This window comes from Patella vulgata, chromosome 6 (genome assembly GCF_932274485.2).
Source record: "Patella vulgata chromosome 6, xgPatVulg1.2, whole genome shotgun sequence".
Taxonomy (NCBI): domain Eukaryota; kingdom Metazoa; phylum Mollusca; class Gastropoda; family Patellidae; genus Patella; species Patella vulgata.
The window spans coordinates 67,223,782-67,246,204 of NC_065884.2; the positions used below are offsets into that span (position 1 = coordinate 67,223,782).

General features: G+C 36.1%; 1 protein-coding gene across 12 annotated transcripts in view; it reads right to left on the minus strand.

Moving 5' to 3' along the window:
* Positions 1-22,423, minus strand: part of LOC126824069 (troponin I) — an 82,391-nt gene that overhangs the window by 13,780 nt on the left and 46,188 nt on the right. For 7 of the 12 annotated variants that reach the window (XR_008788458.1, XR_007681448.2, XM_050553246.1 and 4 more), the window contains 4 exons: positions 15,056-15,134; positions 14,256-14,300; positions 12,883-12,942; positions 9,409-9,570 (listed from right to left, as the gene is read on the minus strand). Coding sequence is in view for 7 of the 12 variants with exons in the window: in XM_050553246.1 (XP_050409203.1) it covers positions 9,409-9,570; positions 12,883-12,942; positions 14,256-14,300; positions 15,056-15,134 (346 nt within the window). In the remaining 5 variants the exon portion in view is untranslated. The remainder of the gene's footprint in view (positions 1-9,408; positions 9,571-12,882; positions 12,943-14,255; positions 14,301-15,055; positions 15,135-22,423) is intronic. The other 5 variants (XR_008788457.1, XR_007681446.2, XR_007681447.2 and 2 more) reach the window with 1 other exon arrangement.

Sequence of the window (22,423 nt, forward strand, 5' to 3'; positions counted from 1 at the left end):
ATAGATATAACTGTATGAACTATAATTCAAAAATAAATTTCTTTACATAAATAAATAAACAACAATTAAAATTTATTGTATTAAAAATAGTATTTAAATAAATAGTCATATATTACAAAAATAAATCTACAACATTAATTCAATTTATCACAGAATGAACTTTTAGTCAATTTATCACAGATTGAACTTTTAATTCAATTTTAATTCAACAGAATGAACTTTAATTCAATTCATTAATTCAATTTTTCACAGAATGAAGTTTCAATTTATCACAGAATGAACTTTAATTGTAAAATCACAGGTCGACCAGACTGTGCCGAGTCTGAATCCCAGCTGAGAAAATCCCTAGGATTTTTCTAACTTGGTTCCCGCACAAGAGCACAAGAGCTTAATATATGCACAGAGTTGCATAGTTGCTTAGATGTGACAAAAAAAACCTTGAATCCAGTTCACCTATGTACAAATTGCCATGTGAGTAAATGAACCCTTAACAGTTGGAATTCAATGGGGGGAGGGGGGGATGGAATATCCTTAGTTTTAATTTGTAATACAATTTTGACAGAATAAAATTTAAAAAAAAAAAATTTAGAAAAATAGAATTATCACAGACTAAAATTCATAACAATAACAAGAAAATAAATATAAAAATTGTATAAATATTTATCGGTATTTTGATGCAATGAAAACGCATCAATTTTATAACTGGTCGATTGTAAATCTTCAAATTCTGAATTCAACATCATCAGATCACAACGAGAATGATGTTTTTTTGATCAGGTGAACGCATCACGATAACGTAAGTTGACAAAATGGGAATGTTAAAAATCACTATTTTAAGATGACAACATGTGGATAAAATGTGGCCTTTGAAAGTCTATGGTCAGTGCAGCTCGTATAGTTCTGTGGAAGATGCAACAACATGCCGAGGTTGACATTTGAACACCAAGAACGCATCATTGCATTAATACAAGAGGGCATGAGTACAAGGCCCCAGTTCACAAAGCATTATCAGACTTAAGTTAAGAATTTACTCAACTTCCAATCACTGTTCATAAAGGAATATCTTTGATCTGGAAACACAAAACTTTGCACAAAGTTTCTTATTGATGTATTTGATACATTAAAACAACAAAAGTTTCATAAAGGGCTATATTATTTTAGTTAAAATAAGGTGAACAATTTTGAGTAAAGTCTTAACTGAAGTCTGAGAATGCTTTGTGAACTTGGGGCCTGGGCTATTGCAATGTATATGGAGAAATATCACAAGCATTTAGTTAAAAGCTTATGAATTTTAATTTTTAGCCTTTGTGCCTATGTTCACTGTTGAGTAAAACTGTTGTGGTCTCCGTGGGATGTTGTTGTCAGTCAGTAAGTTCCAGTCTACAATCATGATAAAAATCGTTTTCAGTACTTCCCGAGTCAAATCAGCAGTGCGTTTTATAAGTGGCCCCTTTTGGTTTTCATTCAGTCATTCAATCAAAGGTAATCTCAAGTATATCCTTAAAATCATTATTCATACACATCAAAGTATATAATGGTTAGGGGGAGGAGGGGGATGGCCGAATGGTTAGCGCGTGCACGCTGTATCATAAGGTCTGTCATTGAGTCAACTAGCGTGGTTGGGAGTAGGGGGCACCTGTCCAACCTCGTGGGTTTTCTTCGGGCCCTACGGTTTCCTCCCACTGCTAAAGACCCCTACGCACAAGCGAATTATATTGGGTAAAATTATGTGATCAATACCATATTGATTAACTAAAACACTTTTTACATGCCCAACTTTAAACAACTAACAACTTGGGCTATGTGCACAGTAGCGGATTATCAGTGAGGCTGATGAGGCTGCAGCCTCAGGCCCAAAGATTTTGTAAAAAAAAATTTTTTAGACTTGTTTGATACGATTAAAAACGCATAGACAATGAATGTTAGGGGGTGGGGTTTAGGCCCAACGGGAATCAACAAAGGCCCTCACCCGAAATTAATTAGACCCACGCAATTTTAAATAGGCCCTATTGTTTGGAGATCTGATCTTATTTTTTAAACGTAGGCCTACAATGTACGTTAAATCCTTGTAAGTTTTCGGTTATGTCTTGCTTAATATATTATATCCACGTGACGTCATTTATGGGCATATAAAGTTACATTACCAGTATCAAACGACTTTGGCTTAAGAAAAAATATCTAGCAAAAGATCTTGCGCTAGTATCGATGTAAACACCCCATCATGAGGAAATATTATCCTTGAAAATAGGTGTATGTACAGTTGGTTTCAGGTGACGTTTCTGCTGTCAAAGCATTTTGTACGACAAATTTCAATAGTTATAACTAATATTTTAATAATATTATAACCTCAGTAACGAATCCTGTTTTTAATGTTAGCAACTACCTTGGCTCTAACTTTAAAAACTAGATAGGCCCTCCAGCAACTGCCGCCTCAGGCCTTGGCGGAGCTTAATCCGCCACTGTATGTGCATTTCAGACATTTTGTCTCCACAGTAAATTACATGGCAATATCCATTTAAAATGAAGAATTTAAGCAGGATTCACACATGCATCAATCGTCTAATACAACCAAATTGTTTAAAATGAGCTTTTGTTCAGGTATTACGTTCTAGCAGACTTAATACCTAGCATGCTAGTATTTCTGGTGGATGACCATCTTGGTGACATACAGTCTGAGGAATAAATTTCAGATTGCGGACTCAAATCCTCACAGGAAAATCTCATCAGTAAATCCTCCATACTCAACCCGCGTGACAAACGTCGTCCAATGCCATCAAATCGACCGATAGATGTTTGTCTTTCACTTGGTCGAGAAATTTCAGAAGTTAGATTCTCAAATTTTTGTAAAATTTCATTCATGCGACTGTTGCTAGAACTTCTGGACTGGGATCTGGCCGTCGACCTGGGACTTTCGATTAAAGATTCACAGCTGTCTCTCAAGGAACTGTATTTCAGCTGAGGACCAGACGATCTTCTGGAGTTGTCATCGTTGTCTAGTAGCTTTCTAAACGATTGTAACTGTCCACAATCATCATCTTCTTCTGAACTCTCAAACCCAGAGCTGCTGACGATACTCAACTTTCGGTTCTCGTTGATGGTAGAAAATTGTCTCTGTAACTTTTCATCCTGGCATCGATCGTAACGACTTCTTCGTATCGGAAGTGGACTCTCTTGGCAGCTACGTATTCTGCTCACAAAATCAACTGGACTATCTCTTCCATTTCTCACTGGAATTGGACTATCTCTTCCGTTCTGCAAAGTATTCCAGGAATTAGCTGGACTTTCTCTTCCATTTATGACTGAAACTGGTCTTTCTCGGCTGTTTTGTAACGTGTTCCTTGGATTCACAGGACTCTTCCTGCCATTTATCACCAGAATTGGACTTTCTCTGCCATTCTGTAAGCCGTTTCTGATATTAGCTGGACTGTCTCGTCCATTTTGTGACGTGTTCCTGGAATCAACTGGACTCCCTCTTCCATTTATCACCAGAATAGGACTATCTCGGCCATTATGTAAGCTGTTTCTGACACTAGCTGGACTTTCCCTATTATAAGGCAGAGGAACTGGACTTTTTCTCACACCAGTTGACGAATGCAAACACCGATCAGAGCCATTAGTGACCGATTGTTCGCGGTATTGATTCGGAGTAGCGGGTAGGATTCTGCGTGGAGATGGCTTATTGTCGTTACCCACAATCCCATTTAAAGGTCTATCACTGATTCCAGTTATCTGAGTAAATCTTTGACGAGTACTTTTGTTATTTTCTTTATCAAATTGTTGATTTCTATTTTTTTCACTTTCTTCCATAGATTCTCGACAAACTCTGAAAGCTCTTGATTCTCTTGGAGATTCTACTCTGGGTGACTGAAATAAAAATAAGATCTATTCAAACGATTGGAAATGGTCAGACTAATTGCTGGAGAAGTTGAAGAAACCCCTAGAAAATGCACAAGGCCTTACTCGAACAGTACTCCTTATTACTCAAGGTCATGGAAACAAAAATTCTTTAGAGTTTTAGTTTGTGTAATGAAATAAAATGTAAAAGATCCCTTGGCAGTTGGAATTCGATGCAAGAGTAGGCTATAGTGCCGCTGCCCGGGGAAAATTTCCCCCATAGCACACTGTATGGGCTATGCCCATCTTCATTAGCCCAGTCGGAGCAGAATATTAGGACGTTAAACCTCATTTAATTTAATTTCATTTCTTATGTTTCTCAATAAGATGATTACCTACCCTTGGTGAGTTTATTTTTGATTCAAATTTATTTAAGCGATTTTTAACAGTACTCATTAACTGTAGGGTAACACGGTCCAGCTGAAAAATCAAGAGAAATTTTATATCAGAAAGTGTCTAGAAATAGGAGCTTGGAGCAAAACAAAGCATTGTCTGTCAAAATAAAATATTTTTGTACACGATATAAAGTCCATGATCTGTTTGAAAAGTCATCTTAAGATTTCTAAATGCATCATTTGAAAAAGGAGCTCAAGAAACGAAATTATATGAAGAGCCCAGGGGAAGAATGATCTAAGTCACTTTTTCAACGAACCCCAGTTAATGATGCCATCTGGTAGCAAATTGTATAAGCTTTCTGTGGAACAATCAATTTCAGGTAAAAACCATCAGAGTCACATCAACCAAGGGTACCTTTCTTAAATGGCCTCCCGGACAAATACAAGTCCATCGTACCCTTTATTTAACCTTAATTTGCTGGTAATAATGTTTCGTGTTAAACATCATTTTGAAGTTGTAATTAAATCACTCTTGGTTCTGTTTGCGTCAAGCTTTCTCGTCCAAATGTTTTATGCAAAAAGACAAAAATGTGACTTAGATCGTTCTTCCCCTAAATGCATCATTTGAAAAAGGAGCTCAAGACCCGAAATTATATACAGTCATCTTAAGATTTCTGGTAAATCCTACAAAGGTCAAATCTGATTAAAACACATATCCTATTTCGTTTCGATTTTTTTATAGTTCAAAATTTGGTTTTACTTGTCTTTACTACACTAGAATCTGGAAGAGTTGTTATATAACTGGAATTTTGGTTGGTGTGAGGGATTAGCCAATGAAACAGTCTGTTATGGCGAGTTTTTGGCTTGAGGTGCATGGAACTGTGGGTATCCTACTAGAAACATCAACGCTGTCCAACCTAAGTCACATCAAACACATAACTTGCGACTGGGGTTTAAATATTTATCACGATTCGAGACTCGGCAGTCATGACAACTAGCGACTTGAAAGAGACAAGGACTTGAGTCGCGGAAACAACTCTAACTTGCTATATTCACCATGGCCTTGATGAACTGGCACTTGAACAAGAATTGGACTTTGTGTTGACTCAACTCAGTACCAAAGTCAGCGACTTGGGACTTGACTCGAGGTGCAGCAACTCGGGACTCGATGCGAACTCAAAGGTCCAGTGATTTGTTCCCATCTCTGGAATCCTACACCTCCTTTTGGGATCTCAATACGTCGATGAATAAAACAAACCTGTACATTGTGCCCCCAACAGGGTCTATATAGTGAAATGTTTTTGTGTAAAATTAATTTCTGGTCTTAATGTTTGTAAACAAGATTTGTTGAAATATTTTGTCTTTTTCTTCATTGTGCTTAATAAGTCAAATGAAAAAAAAATAAAAAATTAGAGAATGAAAAAAAACCCCCAAAAAACAACTTACATTCACTTGACTTAGTTTACGGCCGATATTCTTTAAATCAATCCTCTTACTTGATGCAGAATCTACTCCATCCAGATGATTGGTTGATGATACATCATGTGACATAAAAACACGACTTTTACGTGATGCAGAATTGTCTCTCATTAATTTATTTGGTCGTAAATTCGACTGATTCGATGAACCACTGGTAATATTATTATTAGAGATATTGCCCTTGACATTGGAAATACTGGAAACGCCCACACCTCTTGGACTAAATTTTAACGAATTACTCAGATTTTCGGTTTCCGACTTTAATAATTTTGCCTTTATAAATGAAACACGCCCATCATGAGAGCTAGATCTTACTCTGGGACCTAAAACACTGGTTGTAGTATTGGGGGCTGAGTCTTTACTATTTGCCGTTTCAATAGAATGGATTCTATCTTGAAACGAATTAATTTTTCGCAACAGGGCGTTTTCCCCTGTGACTGGAGATAAATTTAGTCTTAGATCACGATTTCTGGGGGACAGAAACTCCATATCTGACTTTCTCAAATTTGACTTTTCGGATCGGTCACAATCAGTATCGGAACTAAAATCAATTTTAGACACCCTGCGTTTAGTATTGTATTCCTGTTGAAACTCCCTCCAACCTTTGATCTCACCGACATTTCTACTCGATTCATCCTTTAAAGATGACCTCCTTGGTGATACCACATCCTTTAATATTTCGTCGAAACGGCTTGCGTGATGAACTTTCAGAGGAGTACCACGTGGCGAAACAATGCTTTCAGTTTTCGTTGATCGAAGCCCCGAGATTCGAGGAGAAGATGTTCTAGGAGAGGATAACTCACAGCCACTTGACATTAAAGTTTCACGAACAGAAACTTTTGATGAGTCGGGGATGTCCCTTGGCGAAGGTAATTCAATATCGTTACGTCTACTGTGGAAACTCTGTCTTTGCGCAATCAAATCAAGAACAGATTTGTTCATTTTATTTTTTTTCTCTAGCTCTTCCAGTCGTTTCCGTTTTTCTTCTCTCTCTTTCATTTCAATAAAAGTTCGTCCCCGGTCAGCAGAAAGGGGTCTTGGCTTTGGAAGAACCTTAACCTCATCTTTGATCAAATTATCTGAAACTTTTGTCACTTGACCAGAACTAACGGAATGCGCTGTAGACTTGATCATTCCAGGAATTGGTATCGGCAACTTCCATTTGTCCATCTGTTTTCGCGGAGAATATTTACAAGATTTTGCAGCTTCGATGGATTCGTCTGTTATCACGGCAGGGATATATCCACCATTCTTTCTTGGCGTGAGATTTCCTGAACCATTACGTGGACTAGAACAGGGACTATCACTCGACACAGCTAGAGACTTCTTCCTCGGCTTCACACTCGGCTTATTGTCCGTTTGTCGCCTCGGTGACAGTTCGGCTTTGTCATCAGCTGAAAAACTGGCATACAAGGCAGCCATTTTTGAATTCAGTTTCGAACCTATGGATGAGCTGCTAGTTTTTCTAGATGGTGGTTCGGCATCCGATGGAGATGAATCTGTCAGACGTGGTGATTCGTTGACTCCATTTTCATCCCCGAAATCCAGTTCCAGAAGATTTGAAACAGACTTCAATCGGCTTCCGATTCCGTCACCAAGGGCGATTGGATGATGATTCTTACCTTCGCTGTCAGAAGAGGACGTTTTTGATGATCCGTCGCCTCCGAAATCAAGTCGTGGAACAGAGAAAGATGTTGTCTGTTCTTCTTTTAATGGAATTTTCCCATTGTTTTGGTTTTTCAATTGACCAACATGTGATTTATGGTTTTCCTTGATATCATTGGATGTTTTCCTTTGTGGTTTATCGACATAGGATATCACATTTTGTGTAGGATTTTCCTTTGATGGAGGACAAAAAACACTTTCAGATTCGTATCCATCACCGTTACGTGGCCTCTCGTTGTTAATTGCCTTATCACCACTATATTGAATCTGTTCTGAAAATTTTGTGTTTGTGTAAGTTTGAGTTAGGTCATCATCTTCCTCCATTGTGTCTGTCATATCGGAATCAGAATAATAATTTATTGGCGTAGCTCGGGGATCCACGCCTGGACTTTTCACTTTACGCGTATATCGTTTCTCTCGTCGATTTTCCTCGTAACTCTCGCAATCTGATGTGCAAGTTGAGCCATAAGTTTCTTGTACATGTGATAACGATCTTGATTCTTTAGGATATTCGAATATTTCGCTCTCTGCTGCATCAGTCGTGTCCGTATCTTGACAATGACTTTCAGAATCGGCTTGATAACACAGACTACTGTCGGACATATTGGAATTTACATCGGAACCATTCTGCACGAGACGCGACATTGTTTTCTCTTTCATGTTCTTTGTGACATATTCGTAACTTTCGATGATTTTCGAATCTAGTTCACTTAGCGCATCGGTTTTATCATCATCACATCCATAGATCATATCAAAGAAAGCACACTCCTCCTCCTGTAAAAAAACACACAAACATGCCATCATGCACATGCAAAACATATTCAAAGAAATAACATGCACTATTTCAATAAAACAAATTAAAAGCCCACGGGCGGCTAGGCGTGTTCTACGCTTATTCATTTATGGTTATGCCCAAAATAAAATGGGAACCACAGTGTCTCAATGAGTAAGCTGCTGGAACACTAAGAAGGAGATTTGGCCATGAAAGCTCTACTGAGATTTTGCAGCGTAATTTTCCCTTGTCAGTGGTGGAGGATTAGGGCCTTGAAAGGAATAGTGTCAACCTTTTGGAAGGGACAAAAAAAAAAATGGAGGTCCCTTTGTACTTGTTGGTATGCACATACAGAACACTTGATAGGTTGAATTCGAAATAAGAGCAGGGTGTAACGCAGAAAAATCCTGAAGAACAAACCCTGGATCGCCTGGTTAGTCAACCAGCGCCTTACTCATTCAGCCTGTTCCCCCTTGTCAGTGATGCCGGACGGAGGGTCTGACAAGGACAGATGTCTAGTTCTTTGGATGAGACGAAAAAACCAAGGTCCTGTGTATACATTGGAATGCACACTGTATGGCGTATGCCCATCTTCATTAGCCCAGTATAGGGGCATAACAGTAGGACGTTAAACCCCATTTCATTTCATTTAATTTCTACTCATTGAGCCGTCATGGCTCTCCATAAACACTCTCTGCAAACATATCCTCAAACCCTAATTTACATGCATAAAACACCTACCTTTTTGATCCTGACAAATCAAGTGTCCAGCATGCACATATATCTTAAAATTTGACCACATTTTAATCTTAGTTTAGTGTGTCCTTACATTCTGAATGCATGATGGAGTTATCCCTGCTGAGTGATTGGGGGAGCCACTATGGCTCAGTAGGTAAGACGTTGGCTCGCTAACTTGGAAGTCCATGTTCTATCCCGGTGTTGGTCGGGAAAGTTCATCAGAATTTCAGGTGTTACCCAAGTCAGTAGTGCAGGACAGAGGGCCTGGCAATGGACAACGCTTACTACCGGGTACACATTGGCCTGCATGTAAAAGATTTCTTAGCAGTTGAAATATGATATGAGTAATTCGTAGCGCCGCTGTACCGACACAATTTCCCTCATAGCACACTGTAAGAAATACTGGGGCAAAATGCGGACGTACTGTATGTTTTTGTTGGGGTGAAATTCATCACTGCCCAGATCATGCAGAATGTGTATGGACGGTATGTTTTTGTCTTTAAAAATAAAAAAGCAGAAACAAACCTGTCTGCGTCTTTCTTCCTCTTCTTCTTGTTTTTCTTGTTTTTGACGTATACGTTCTGCTTCCTGTCGTTTACGTTCTGCGGCTTCTTGTCGATTACGTTCTTCTTCTTCTTCCTCTTGTCGACGTCGACGTTCAGCTGCTTCTTGAGCTGCTGTATTGTCCTGAAATAACCAAACAATTCAATTTAGCTGTGTTTTTTTGGTAAAAATTGGAGGTCAGGGACCCTATTAATAAAAACTTTAAACTAAAGAATGGAAAGGATACTGTTTTTTTCATTGGCTGAAAATAATAAAAGAAACTGAGAGTGAGGTAATATAGGCCTAACCTGTTCCTCAATCCTTTTCTGAGAATAAAATATTGTTTATAAAAAAAAAATGATCTCAAAATGGCCAAAGTATTATTTTGTCAAGGTTCCTTTCCTTTCTCTCGTAGATAGCTCAACAAATAGCAACAAACAAAAACAGCATCCTTTACAATATTTTAGCTTAAATTTCTATCAATTAAGACACCCTTATTACACCCCCAGAGCTAATCCACAACTTTGGTGAATGATTCATCCATCAAAAACCAGGATGCTGATAAAGTTTCATCTTTCAGGAGTTGATGACACTGCTTGGAGTCTTGTCCTAAAATGGATTCATTAGTAGACATTTTGGTGACTTGTACAGTCGAAAGAATGACTAAATTCTATGAATTATGCAAGAAATGAAATACAGTTTGGACATTTGAAAAATTAATCTTAATGAAGCGACTGATTAAAAAAGAAAAGTTGACAAGAATTATTAAAAGCTACAAAAATATGACAATGTCTGACAGATGTATTATATATAAAGCAGAGGAATAACAATTATTGATATTATGATGGATATTTCGAAACAGGGCCGAATTTACAAAGAGACAAATGCAGGGAAATGCCCCGAGAACTCTGCCAAAGCCCTGAGCAGTACCGTCAAGGCCCTGAGCACTCCTTTATAAAAAATATTGTGATAATTATAAAATTAGTTTTATCATTAAAAGGTAGGGTGCACCAAAAAAGTAGTCACGCTAATCCATACAGTCAATAAAACTGTTTTATTAAAGATACATTATGTAAGATTTAGATAAAGAACTAGCCATTCTTGCTATAAAAGTTCGAAAGTAGATGATGTAAAATGAATAATTTGAAAATTTCATTCAAATTACTCTATTGCAAGCGAAGATATTAGCCTTTGAAGGTTTGACAGACGTGTGCAATAATTTCAACCACCGTACTGGTTGATCGAAGCTAAGTCTCGGTCCTCCATATTTGATTAAATCAAAGTATCGCTGAACCATTCTAATCTATTTAATATCGGAGAAATCTGATGCCATCGAGAGTTGATTAAGGCCTGGATCAGTTAATTAATGTCTAATTAATACTTTTGAAAACATTTCAGGTCTAAAGAAAGACCTACAATAGGCAGATTTAGCTCTTGCATAATGCATGTTTAAGAGCCTAATTTGTTTTTCGAATAAATGTGATTTATACTGTTTGAATGGCATTTAGTAATTGAACACATTAAAATAAACACAACAGTTCTATGGATAACAATTAATGTATGTCTATTAAAGCTACGTTTCAACAATGATTCTCTTGTCGTTATCAAGCACAATACTAATCCTTTCTTTCTTTCTGTATCAATATTGTGCTTGAAAATGAAAATAGGATCATTGTTGAAACCTAGATCCGATTAAAATACAGTAATTGTTTATCCAGAGAGAGAGAGCGAGAGGGAGGGAGAAATGAGAAATGGGGTTTAACATCCGCTCGACACAAACTAGGTCATTTTGGGACTAACATATAGTTCAATTTCATTTCAATAATTCGCTTGCGTGTAGGGGTCTTTAGGAGTGGGAGGAAACCAGAGGATGCGAAGAAAACCCACCGGGTTAGACAGGTGACCTTACTCCTTGTCACCTACAACTGGGGAATTGAAACCACACACGTTGACTCAATGACAGGCCTTATGTGTTTATCCATAGAGCTCTTGTGTTTATCTAAATGTGTTTTATCATTTAGTTCACTTTTTGTATTTGTCATGTTATTAAATTTCTAGGTTGAGGGGTCCCTGAACCTAAAGTACCCCAGGCTCCCTAAGGTTTAAATCCAACCCTGTTTCTACGTGAATAAATTTTAAGAATATTTTAAATTTTAAATACATACACCATGCTTAAAAAATATTACATGCAGATATTTTAAAACTGAAATAAATTAAGGTCCTTGGTTTGGATCTGTAGTGCTACGTAAAGGCAAGACAAATATTTCATTCAAAATAAATTGAAAGGTCCTTCCATATTTTAGGATTTTACTAAGGGAAGATAACTTGGTACATTTATTTTTCACAAATATAACTTTACTTTAAGGCCATACATACAACAAAATATTCTGGTATGGGAGGGAGGGTTTTATTTTTATGTTTTTATTTTGTCAAAGGATCACTACTTGGCTAATGCTAGGTTGCCAATATCATGATTCATGCTACGATTGAAATCGTGGCTTTAATCTTGGATTATTTGTGGTGATCCTATCAGGTCTTATCATATATTGAGGTCAGTTGTAGCAATCGTGTTAACCGTATCGAAACGTATCTGTAAGTACCAGATCGTGGACTCAATAGGGACAATCCTATCGTAACGCATCGCACCTAGCATTATACAACACAGTTTCATCACTGTATCGAACCATATCTGCTAGTACCAGATCGTGGACTCAATAGGAACAATCCTATCGTAACGCATCGTACAACACTGAGAACTAAACATAAATGACTTCTCATAAACATCACATTTCAAGGCACTACATTTATCTCATCATGTTGTTTATAGGTATGTATGATTATCCAGTATCATTTATCTCATCATGTTGTTTATAGGAATGTATGATTATCCAGTATCAATTATCTTATGTTGTTTATAGGAATGTATGATTATCCAGTATCATTATCTCATCATGTTGTTTAAAGGAAAGTATGATTATCCAGTATCATTATCTCATCATGTTGTTTATAGGAATGTATGATTATCCAGTATCAATTATCTCATGTTGTTTATTGGAATGTATGATTATCCAGTATCAATTATGATGGCCAGTAACATCTATCTCGGTTGTGTACTTGATAATGAGCCTATATCACATCTGTCGAAAATTACAAGACTATACATAATAACTAATACTGTAACTATTTCACAACAGGGAATTTATGATGTTTTAAGTTGAGAATAACATATAACTCTTTCGAAAGGGGAAGATTACAAGATCGAACATAACAACTAACTATAAAGAGCAAGTCAATATCGTACTATGGCAGCCTATATCTACACCATATACTATACAACAAATAGTAAAACCTATTTATAGTCTAATCACAGTGGAGGCCTAAACAGTATAAACTAAATTCCAAAGGGGAACAACTCTCAAAAAATCTAATTTAGAAGGGGAAGTCACTCTAACAAACCTCCTCTTCAGCAGGTTGTTCTTCTTCTTCAGCAGGTGCAGATTCTGCCTCAGCTTCTTCCTGAGTTACATTAAATAAAGCAAAGATAATGTTACAGCAAAAGCGAATTCAATGTTAAAACAGTTAAAACAGTTAGAGATTAATTGCGTTGTCAGATGAAGGTAAACCTGAACTGTTAAAAATGCTAAAATCCAGAACGCTTGAAACATATACATTCGTTTCCGAAATAAATGCAGTAAAGATTTACTTTTAGTTAATATAGCTCATTAATGAAATTTGCATCAGAACAAGATCATTGCTGGCTTTATTTTGGTGGGTGGGAGAATGTCCCAATGTCAAAACGTTAGTAATTTCCAACGTTGTCCGTGAGTAGTCATAACTTTCTGTCAATAAACAATCTGTGATGTCATTTTAATCCTTCTGCTCATAGAAGTATATAGTAGAATATGAGCGGAAGGACTGAAATGATGTCACTGATTGTTCATTGACGGAAAGTTACGACTACTCAAGGACAACGGCAGAAATTACTAACATTGAAATTTACCTGTGGCAGGTAACATTGACATTCGGGTTCGTTTTATACTTATGGAAAGGATATGTTGACATAATTAAGGGGTTATTGTTCATTAGCTGTAGTATTATATATTTGCATGCATCTATCTATAGTTCTATTAATAGTAGATCAGAACCAAATGTTAATATATCAAATTGCATATATAACAGATGGATTATAATCCATGGGTATTTAAAGGACAATGTTGGTGTCAGTCATTATTACATATGTGATAGAACTGGTTAAACACGTTCCAAATATAATTTTAACACAGAGATCATTGCTACCATAGATGCGTAATGAAGATTTCAATAAACGGAAGCGATAAAAGCAAAAGGAAACACGAGTTATCCTTCTGTATAACTGACTGAAGTGACAAATGTAATAATGGCTGACACTAATATTGTCCTTTAAATTTAATGTACTTTAATATATTAGAGCATATTATGTTATGTCTAATTCAAGTTAGATTTTATGCTGAAGTATGGCATGGATTATTCAATGAGACTATGATAGGATAATATTTGGGCTAGAATAGGATTAACAGTAGACTAGGATAGGATTATTGGCAGACTATGATAGGATTTTTCAATTCCTCCATTAGACTTTGTATTCTGACTACCAGTTAGGATTGCCTTTGCTTGATTATAATTTACTTAAGACTATGATAGGATTATCTGTAGACTATAATAGGATTATCTGTAGACTATGATAGGATTATACTAGACTATAACATGACATCAGTAGACTATGATAGGATTATAGGTAACTATGATATGCTGATAGACTATGATATGCTTATAGACTATGATATGATTACCTCCTGTTCCTTAGCGCGACGGCGCCGCGAGCTTGCTGATTCTTCCTGTAAATTATGGTCATAAAAATAACAGTTTGCATGAAAGAGGATGAAGATGGCCACCTGTACAGGGGAGAGAGACTATACAGGTTTTACCTGTTTCTCCAGTAAATCATTTTTATAAAATAAAGCCTTGGGTAGTTTTTTCTAATAACACTTATGGTTAACCTAGACTATTATTAGAGACAGAGAGAGAGAAATGGGGTTTAACATCCACTTGACACAAACTAGGTCATTTCGGGACTAACATATGGTTCAATTTTATTTCAATAATTCGCTTGTGCGTAGGGGTCTTTAGCAGTGGGAGGAAACCGGGGGGACCCGGAGAGAACTCATGAGGTTGGACAGGCGACCCTGCTCCTTGTCATGTACAACCGGGGAATCAAAACCACAAAGTTTGACAGACAACCCTATACCTTGTCCACTCGACACAAACTAGGTCATTTCGGGACTAACATATGGTTTAATTCTATTTCAATAATTCGCTTGCGCGTAGGGGTCTTTAGCAGTGGGAGGAAACCAGAGGACTCGGAGAAAACCCACGTGGCTGGCCAGGCGACTCTACTCTTTGTCACATACAACAGGGGATTCAAAACCAGGGAAGTTCACTCAATGACAGACTTTATGATACAGCGCACGCTAACCATTCAGCCATCCAACCTGCCATGACCCATTAAATAATTCACATCTGTCTGATAGAGCTGGCACAGACTATATACAATCATGGACGTATATAAAAATGACAAAATGATGATTCTTACCTCTGATGGTTCGTTCGATTCTCTTCGACGACTTCGACGACTGGTCGTTTCCTCGTCAGCTGGAGTTTCTGCTGACTCTCTACAAATTCACATAAAAATCAGAATTACTAAATATAATTAACTATTGCTTAATCTGAAACAAAAGCCAAGTCTAGGAATAAAGTCTCTGTGACAGACCGATTTCTGTTTTTAGTAAATTTTTTAATACACATTGGGACCAAAGTTCAAGAATGGTTGAAATTTCATATGGTACAGTTAAATTCCTTATTTCCAGGACAGAGGCAAAGGCATTAGAGTAAATATTAGTCCTGATCAACCAGATCTCTATATAAACTCAAATAACACAGTTCACAGAAGAAATATTAAACTTAATTTATACTCAGAATCTCCATTTAATATTTCAATTTGTGATGGTCAGTTTATGTATAATCTGAAGAATGACCAATGATGTCTGGTTAAACAAGAAACAATTTAAACTAATAGAATACAATGTCTGGTTGTTCAAGACTAAATTTAACTTAATAAAATACAAGGCAGCAGTCCAAAAAGTGGGGGACAATAAAACATGTATTCATGATATTTGATGATGACAGAGAGGTCAAGGGTCATGACAATGTTGGTGATGAACAGACATATTAAAGAGGGTAATGATGTCATGAAACATTATTTTAATACAATAAAGGGGTTTATCTTGATGGGGGGGGGGGAGAAGGTAATAATAAATAGACACATCTTGGTTGGTAGGGTACAGAAATTAACGATCACATCAAATTAATGAAAACACAGTCCATGTAAATGTGCAATTATTATCAAACCAATACTTCACCAGAAACACATACATGTGCAAAATAATAAATTCATAATCTTTGTGTGGTATCTTAGTCGATGATAAACCTATTACAAGATACAATTCTATGGATATTAACTATGCACATAAAACATCAGATTTATTCATCAAACAGAAACACAGCTTTAGTCAGATTTTCCATAATCATAATATTAGATTCCTCAAATGGAATCACGGTTGAAACGTAGATTTTGTCAAGGTTTCGACCATTGTAATATCTGATTTATTTATGAAATGGTAACATAGTTGAAACTTGGCTTTAATCTGGGTTTTCAAGAAATGTAACAACCAATTTATTTATCTAATAGAATGATAGTTGAAACTTAGCTTTAGTATGTCGTTTCATCAGATTTATTTGTCAAATAGAAACATCAATGAAACGTAGCATAAGTCTGGGTTTCGACAATCAAAACATCAGATTCATCAAACAGAATTCATCAAGCCAATAATTCGCTTTTGAAATAATGTCATATACTCCCTTTACTAAACCAACTTATTCATATTATTAAGGAATAGTGGTCTGAAGCCTTCTTGAGTTCTTTGTGTTAATAGAGTTACTTCCCTTGATTAATAAAAGGCTTTGATCCTAGATGGAATTCTGGGATGGAGTGAAATGGAAGATGGCTGTTTTTAATTAGCTCTTCTGATTGTCATAAACAATCCAGGCCATCTTGTGGCCTATACACCCCAATACCACATGGTGGAGATGCCAAACTCCCATTTCTAGTATGTAGAATATGAAGAACTAGTTTTCAAGTGATATTTTTGAATTGTTACCAAGAATTGACTTGTGATGTGAGGAGCACATGTTTTGAGATTTGGACTCATAATTGTGGAGCACATTCTCCCATTATTCAACAGATTTTGGGAATCTACTTTATTCTGAGGAGTAAACTTTCATCAGAAGTAGACCTAGTGAGGCCTGATTAAACTCCATTTGTGTGAAATTAGTCGTTCAGCAGATATTTGGGAACCTTTATTTTCTGAGGACTACAAATTCACCAGACTTGAAATACTATAGTGAGGCCTAATTATAAACTCTATTATTAATTTGTGTGAAATTAAAATCTAGCCTAAATTGCTTATGTACAGATCCAGAGACATTTCAAATAATCCAAATGAATAAATCCATAAACATGTAGGCCTACACTGTGTTATAAAGGCCTAATGGAAAATCTGTTTTGACATGAGTGCCAATTTTCCCATGTTAAAGTGTGGATGCCTAGAACTCTTAACTACTACTAGCCTAGATCTAATTCATTTATAGTGACATAATTAATGAAGTATAGACTACAGTGTTGTACAGTGACAATCTTGGAATCAAGTTTGCTGTCTTGTGACTGTGTTGTGTAGCCTACAAGTGACATTATTTCAACTCAAGTTTGCTGTCTTGTGAACCTTTACTGAAGCCTGATGTATAAATCAATGACTTTTATCCCTAGTAAAATTTGTAAAAGAGACAATATTTTTTTTCTTAAAACAGAATTGTGAAAGAAGGCTTTAGAAATTTTAATTTTGGCTTATAAGTAAATTCAAATTTACAACTTTCAAATTAATTTGGCAATATTCCAGTCAATTTATAATATAAACGTTTTCTGATACTATATTTGTGTGAATTATGCTGAATGGTTGTGTGAATATGTTATTATTGTTTCATGATCTTAAATATTTAGATAATTTGTTTTGCTAATTGATGTTTTCCATGTTTACAAGATGCATTATTTCTTTCTTTATTGGTTAAACTTGTAGTCATCCTGATTTGCCTTACACAATTATTTTGATAATAGTTGCTCATATAGTGAACGAATTAATCAAGGTCAATCATATTCAATGTTTGGACAAAATTGTAAACATCTTTTAACTATTTTGATTATTTTGTATACAATTACAATTATGGCTAACCGTCGGAACGAGGTTGTTGAACGCAAGAGACCTCTGTCATTTGATAGATTTGATGGGTCCGTATTAAATAGGGATCTGGCCACTGCCCATTTTTTATCTTTCGAAGATTACCTTGAGTACTCTGATGAGGAGATGAATCCTCAGACAGTTCTTGCTATCAATAAGATGATAAATCTTTTCAAACAGTCTTTAAAAGGAACCGCGAGATTGTGGATAGAGGAGAAAATATTTCGAAGTCGTGAAGATTTACGCACGCAGTTTATTAATAGATTCTCCGAAAATAAGTCTTTATTTGGTTTACACCAAGCCTATTCCTCATTCACTTACAACGCTTCTATCACTCCTGCGGAAAATGTAGAAGGCTTGGAGAAATTAGCTACTCAACTTGGAGTAGGTCGCACCCAACTCAAACATAAATTTGTTTCAATCCTCCCTACAAACTGTCAACAAGTCGTTGCCATGTCAACAAATGACACAACTACTTTGAATGACATCACAACAAAAGTTCAGTGTTTCTTTGATATTAATAACCCTGACAAAACTTCTGGAACCGTAAATCCTAGTAAGGAGGTATCCTTCTATACATCTGACACAGATGATCTTTCTTCATTACGAAAAGAATTAGATGAACTTAAGTTGCATGTAGCATCAGATGATCATGTCAGACACCGATCCAAACATCCAAATTATAGTCATTCGTCTTATGCTCGTGAGCAATCACTATCACCCAGACGACGCCCTTATTCACCTAGTCCCAAATCGCATACAAACAACCCTGGAGTTCGATCAAGACATGATTATTCTCGTTCACCTAGTCAGTATAGATCAAGACGTGATTATTCTCGTTCACCTAGTCAACAGCGATATTCCTCGTACACAAATAAGCATTCTAAATACGACAATAATTCTAGCCAGTCAGCTGATAGACCTATATTTTGTGACTACTGCTTGAAACCAAATCATACATGGAGATCATGTTTTCTGCGTCAGAAACAATTTTCTGCTAAAAGACAACAACAGGATTTTCAATAGAGGGAATTTATTCTACTGCTCAGAATGAATTCCCTAAATCTAATCAAACCAAACCTATTCATTCTACTTCAGGTAAACAGAATCATTCTAGTTCTGTTTCTATTCAACTTTCAAAACGAAATTATTGCAAAGGAGAATTTTTAGATGGTCATTCAGCTTTATTATTAATTGATAGTGGTGCATCAAGGTCGATCATTTCGTCTTTACTTATTCAATCTTCACCCTATTTAAGTGGTTTGCCTGTTCATTTGTTGTCAAATCCGCTTAGCTTTAGACTTGGTAATGGCAATCTACTATTGTGTAAATATTCTATTAAGTTTGATGTGCTTATTCAAAATGTAAAGTTTACCATTCAAGCTTTTATTGCTGCCGATTTAATCGGAATTGATATCATCATTGGTCAAGAAACTTTAGCTGATTTGAATGGAAGTCTTAGTTTTCGTGACAATGTATTTCATTGTAAAGCTACAACCATTCCATTTATAACCGCTCATAGTGTATATGTCAGACCTAAACATTGTCGTTACATCACTGTTCATGGTAAAGTTCCTCCTTTGTTTAGGAATCGTGAAGTTGTCATGTATTGTGGCAGTCATATTTCTGATATGTGTCCTTCAACAATTTTGGTTAAGCTGGAAAGAAATAAAGCCATTATACCAATTCATAACACAAGTGCTAAAACTTTGCATATCAGACCTACTCGACCAATTTCATTTATATCCCTTCAAGATATTGTAAGTTATGATAATATTAACTTCACTTCTGAGTATGATCAAAATAATGTTACATCATCAAGTAATATTAAGTCTGTTTTCAAGTCACAAATTGATTTGTCCAAAAGTGTGCTTGATCTTTCTCAAAAAGACAAATTCTATGATATGTTGTGTCAAAATCGGGAAGCTTTCAGTCTTCATGGTGAAATTGGAAAATGCCCTGACATACAAGTTGATATAGAAGTAAACGACAATCGCCCTTTCTACATTCGCCCTTATCCAAAAACAGAAGTTGAGAAAAAGATTGTGGATCAGGAATTAGAAAAGCTTGTCAAACTAGGAATTTTAGCTGTTGGTCACCAGTCGTATACATCACCAGTTCTCATTCTACCTAAGAAAGGTACTAAAGAAAAACGTGTTGTTGTTGATTTCAGGTATCTTAATTCTAAAATCAAACGTCTTAACCATCCATTTCCCCTATTATCTGACACCTTAAAGAGGATTGGTCATGCTAAACCTAATGTTATAAGTTGCTTAGATCTGAAGTCAGCATTCTTTTCACTTCCATTATCACCTAGAGCCCAACAATATACGGGTATTTCATCATATTCTGGAGGCAAACACTTTTACTTTAAACGGTTAACACAAGGCTTGAGTGTCTCACCAGCAGTTTTTCAATCTAAAATTGATGAAATATTATCAACAGTTCCTGGTAGTTATTCATTTTGTATAGCCCATCATGACGATATTATCTTATTCAGTAAAGACAACGAAGCTCACAAGAAGCATTTACAGTTAATTTTCAGTGCCTTAATTCAAAATGGACTCAAAGTTACACCAAGAAAATGTTCATTTTTCTGTCATGAAGTGGTCTATATGGGTCATAAGATTGCGATTGATAAACAAGGTTTAGTCACACTGCAGCCTTTGTCTGATAGATGCCGCTCAATCCAAAATATCCCAAGACCTACGTCAAGTAAAGATGTAAGAAAATTCATAGGTGCTGTTAACTATGTTTCCAATTTTCTCCCATACTTACAGTCAGTTCTACAACCCTTGCATAAAATTTCCAGCAAGAAATCATCATTTAAATGGTCTGCAGCACATGAAGAAGCATTTGTTAAGGTTAAGTCACTACTTGTACAACCACCTATTCTGTACATGCCTAATGATAGTGGTAGGATTACCCTTTATAGTGACACCTCAAGAACAGCTACAGGATCATATCTTACCCAAATTATTGATGGTGAAGAGAGAATTCTTGGATATTATTCAAAACGACTTCCTAAGGCATGCGAGCGCTATTCAGTCACAGAATTAGAATTATTTGGTCTTCTGATCAATATCTCTAATTTCCAATATCTACTTAGAGGAGTTGAATTTGATGCTTATGTTGATCACGCTGCCATTGTCCACCTTTGTAACTCTAAACGTCCACCTTGTACCAACAGATTACAGAAACTGTTAGTCAAACTTAGTCATTATGCCTTTAAGATTGGTTACAAAAAGGGCACAGAATTAGTCCTAGCTGATTTTCTCTCCCGAAGCCCACTCGAAAGTGATTCGGAGATAGACAGTATTGTCCCTACAGCATTCGCTATTCTGAATCCAGTAACTGATAGACCTGTAACTCGTCAATGGGCCAAGACACATAACATTTCTGTACCTGCAGTTTTCCCTTCTGCCCAACATCAGACAGTATCACATAATTCGGTTGATACAGTTAATAATCAGCCTTCTGATGTTCAGAAAATCCCGACAATTTTCCAATCTCCCAAACGATCTCATATCAGGATATCAAATGATAGTTCTATTAAAGCATCATCTACCACACAAGACCCAAGGATTGTGGATAATGCTTTTCAACCTGAATCACCTGAAGAAATCGAGATACCAATTGAACTATGTATCCCACCTACACCTGTAGTTCATAATGCGGATAATGTTATTCGCACACATTTTCCTAAACAAGCTCAGCTAGATAAACTATTAAAAGTTATCAAGAAAAAGATAATCCGTGATTATAATTTACCAGTAGATAAAAATCAACTACGGTTAGAACAAGAAACTTCTCCATTCTTCAAACCTGTATATGATTTTCTCAGTCATGGTATTCTGCCTTCACACCGTAAAGCAGCAAAATCAGTCAAACACAAAAGTGAAGAATATATTATATGTGATTATATTTTGTTTCGTCTTCTCATACATAATGATAATGCATTTTCTCTTCAGCTTGCAATTCCAGAATCATTATGTCATAATATTATTGCTATATATCATGATAGTTTATTATCTAGTCATCAAGGTATTGTAAGGACATATCTCACAATGCGAAAGTTATTTTATTTCCCTAGTATGTTTTCTACCATCTCATCATATATCACTAGTTGTCATAAATGTCAACAATTTAAAGGGAAAACAGACAATGTTCGGATGTATCATCCACGTATACCAACAGAGTATTGTACTTTTGATAAAATATGTTTAGATTTCAAATCTATGCCTGCATCACCAACAGGATTTAAACATATTATGGTAGTCTGTGATGAAATAACTCGTTTTCTTATCTGTATTCCCCTCAAAACATTAGATGCTGAGACTATTTGCGAAGCTATTATACAGAAGATTGTATGTATATTTGGTCCGCCATCAGTATTAATAACTGATGCCGCTTCATCGCTTACAGGAAAACTTGTCTCTATTCTTTGTTCTGCATTACAGATTGATCACAAACTTATCAGTGTATCTAATCATGGTAGTCTCATGGTGGAGAGACATATTAAGTCAATATCAGACTTACTCAAGTTCAATTTGAACCAATATGGTACCGACTGGGTTCGATATGTGTCAACTTGCACATATGCATACAATTCC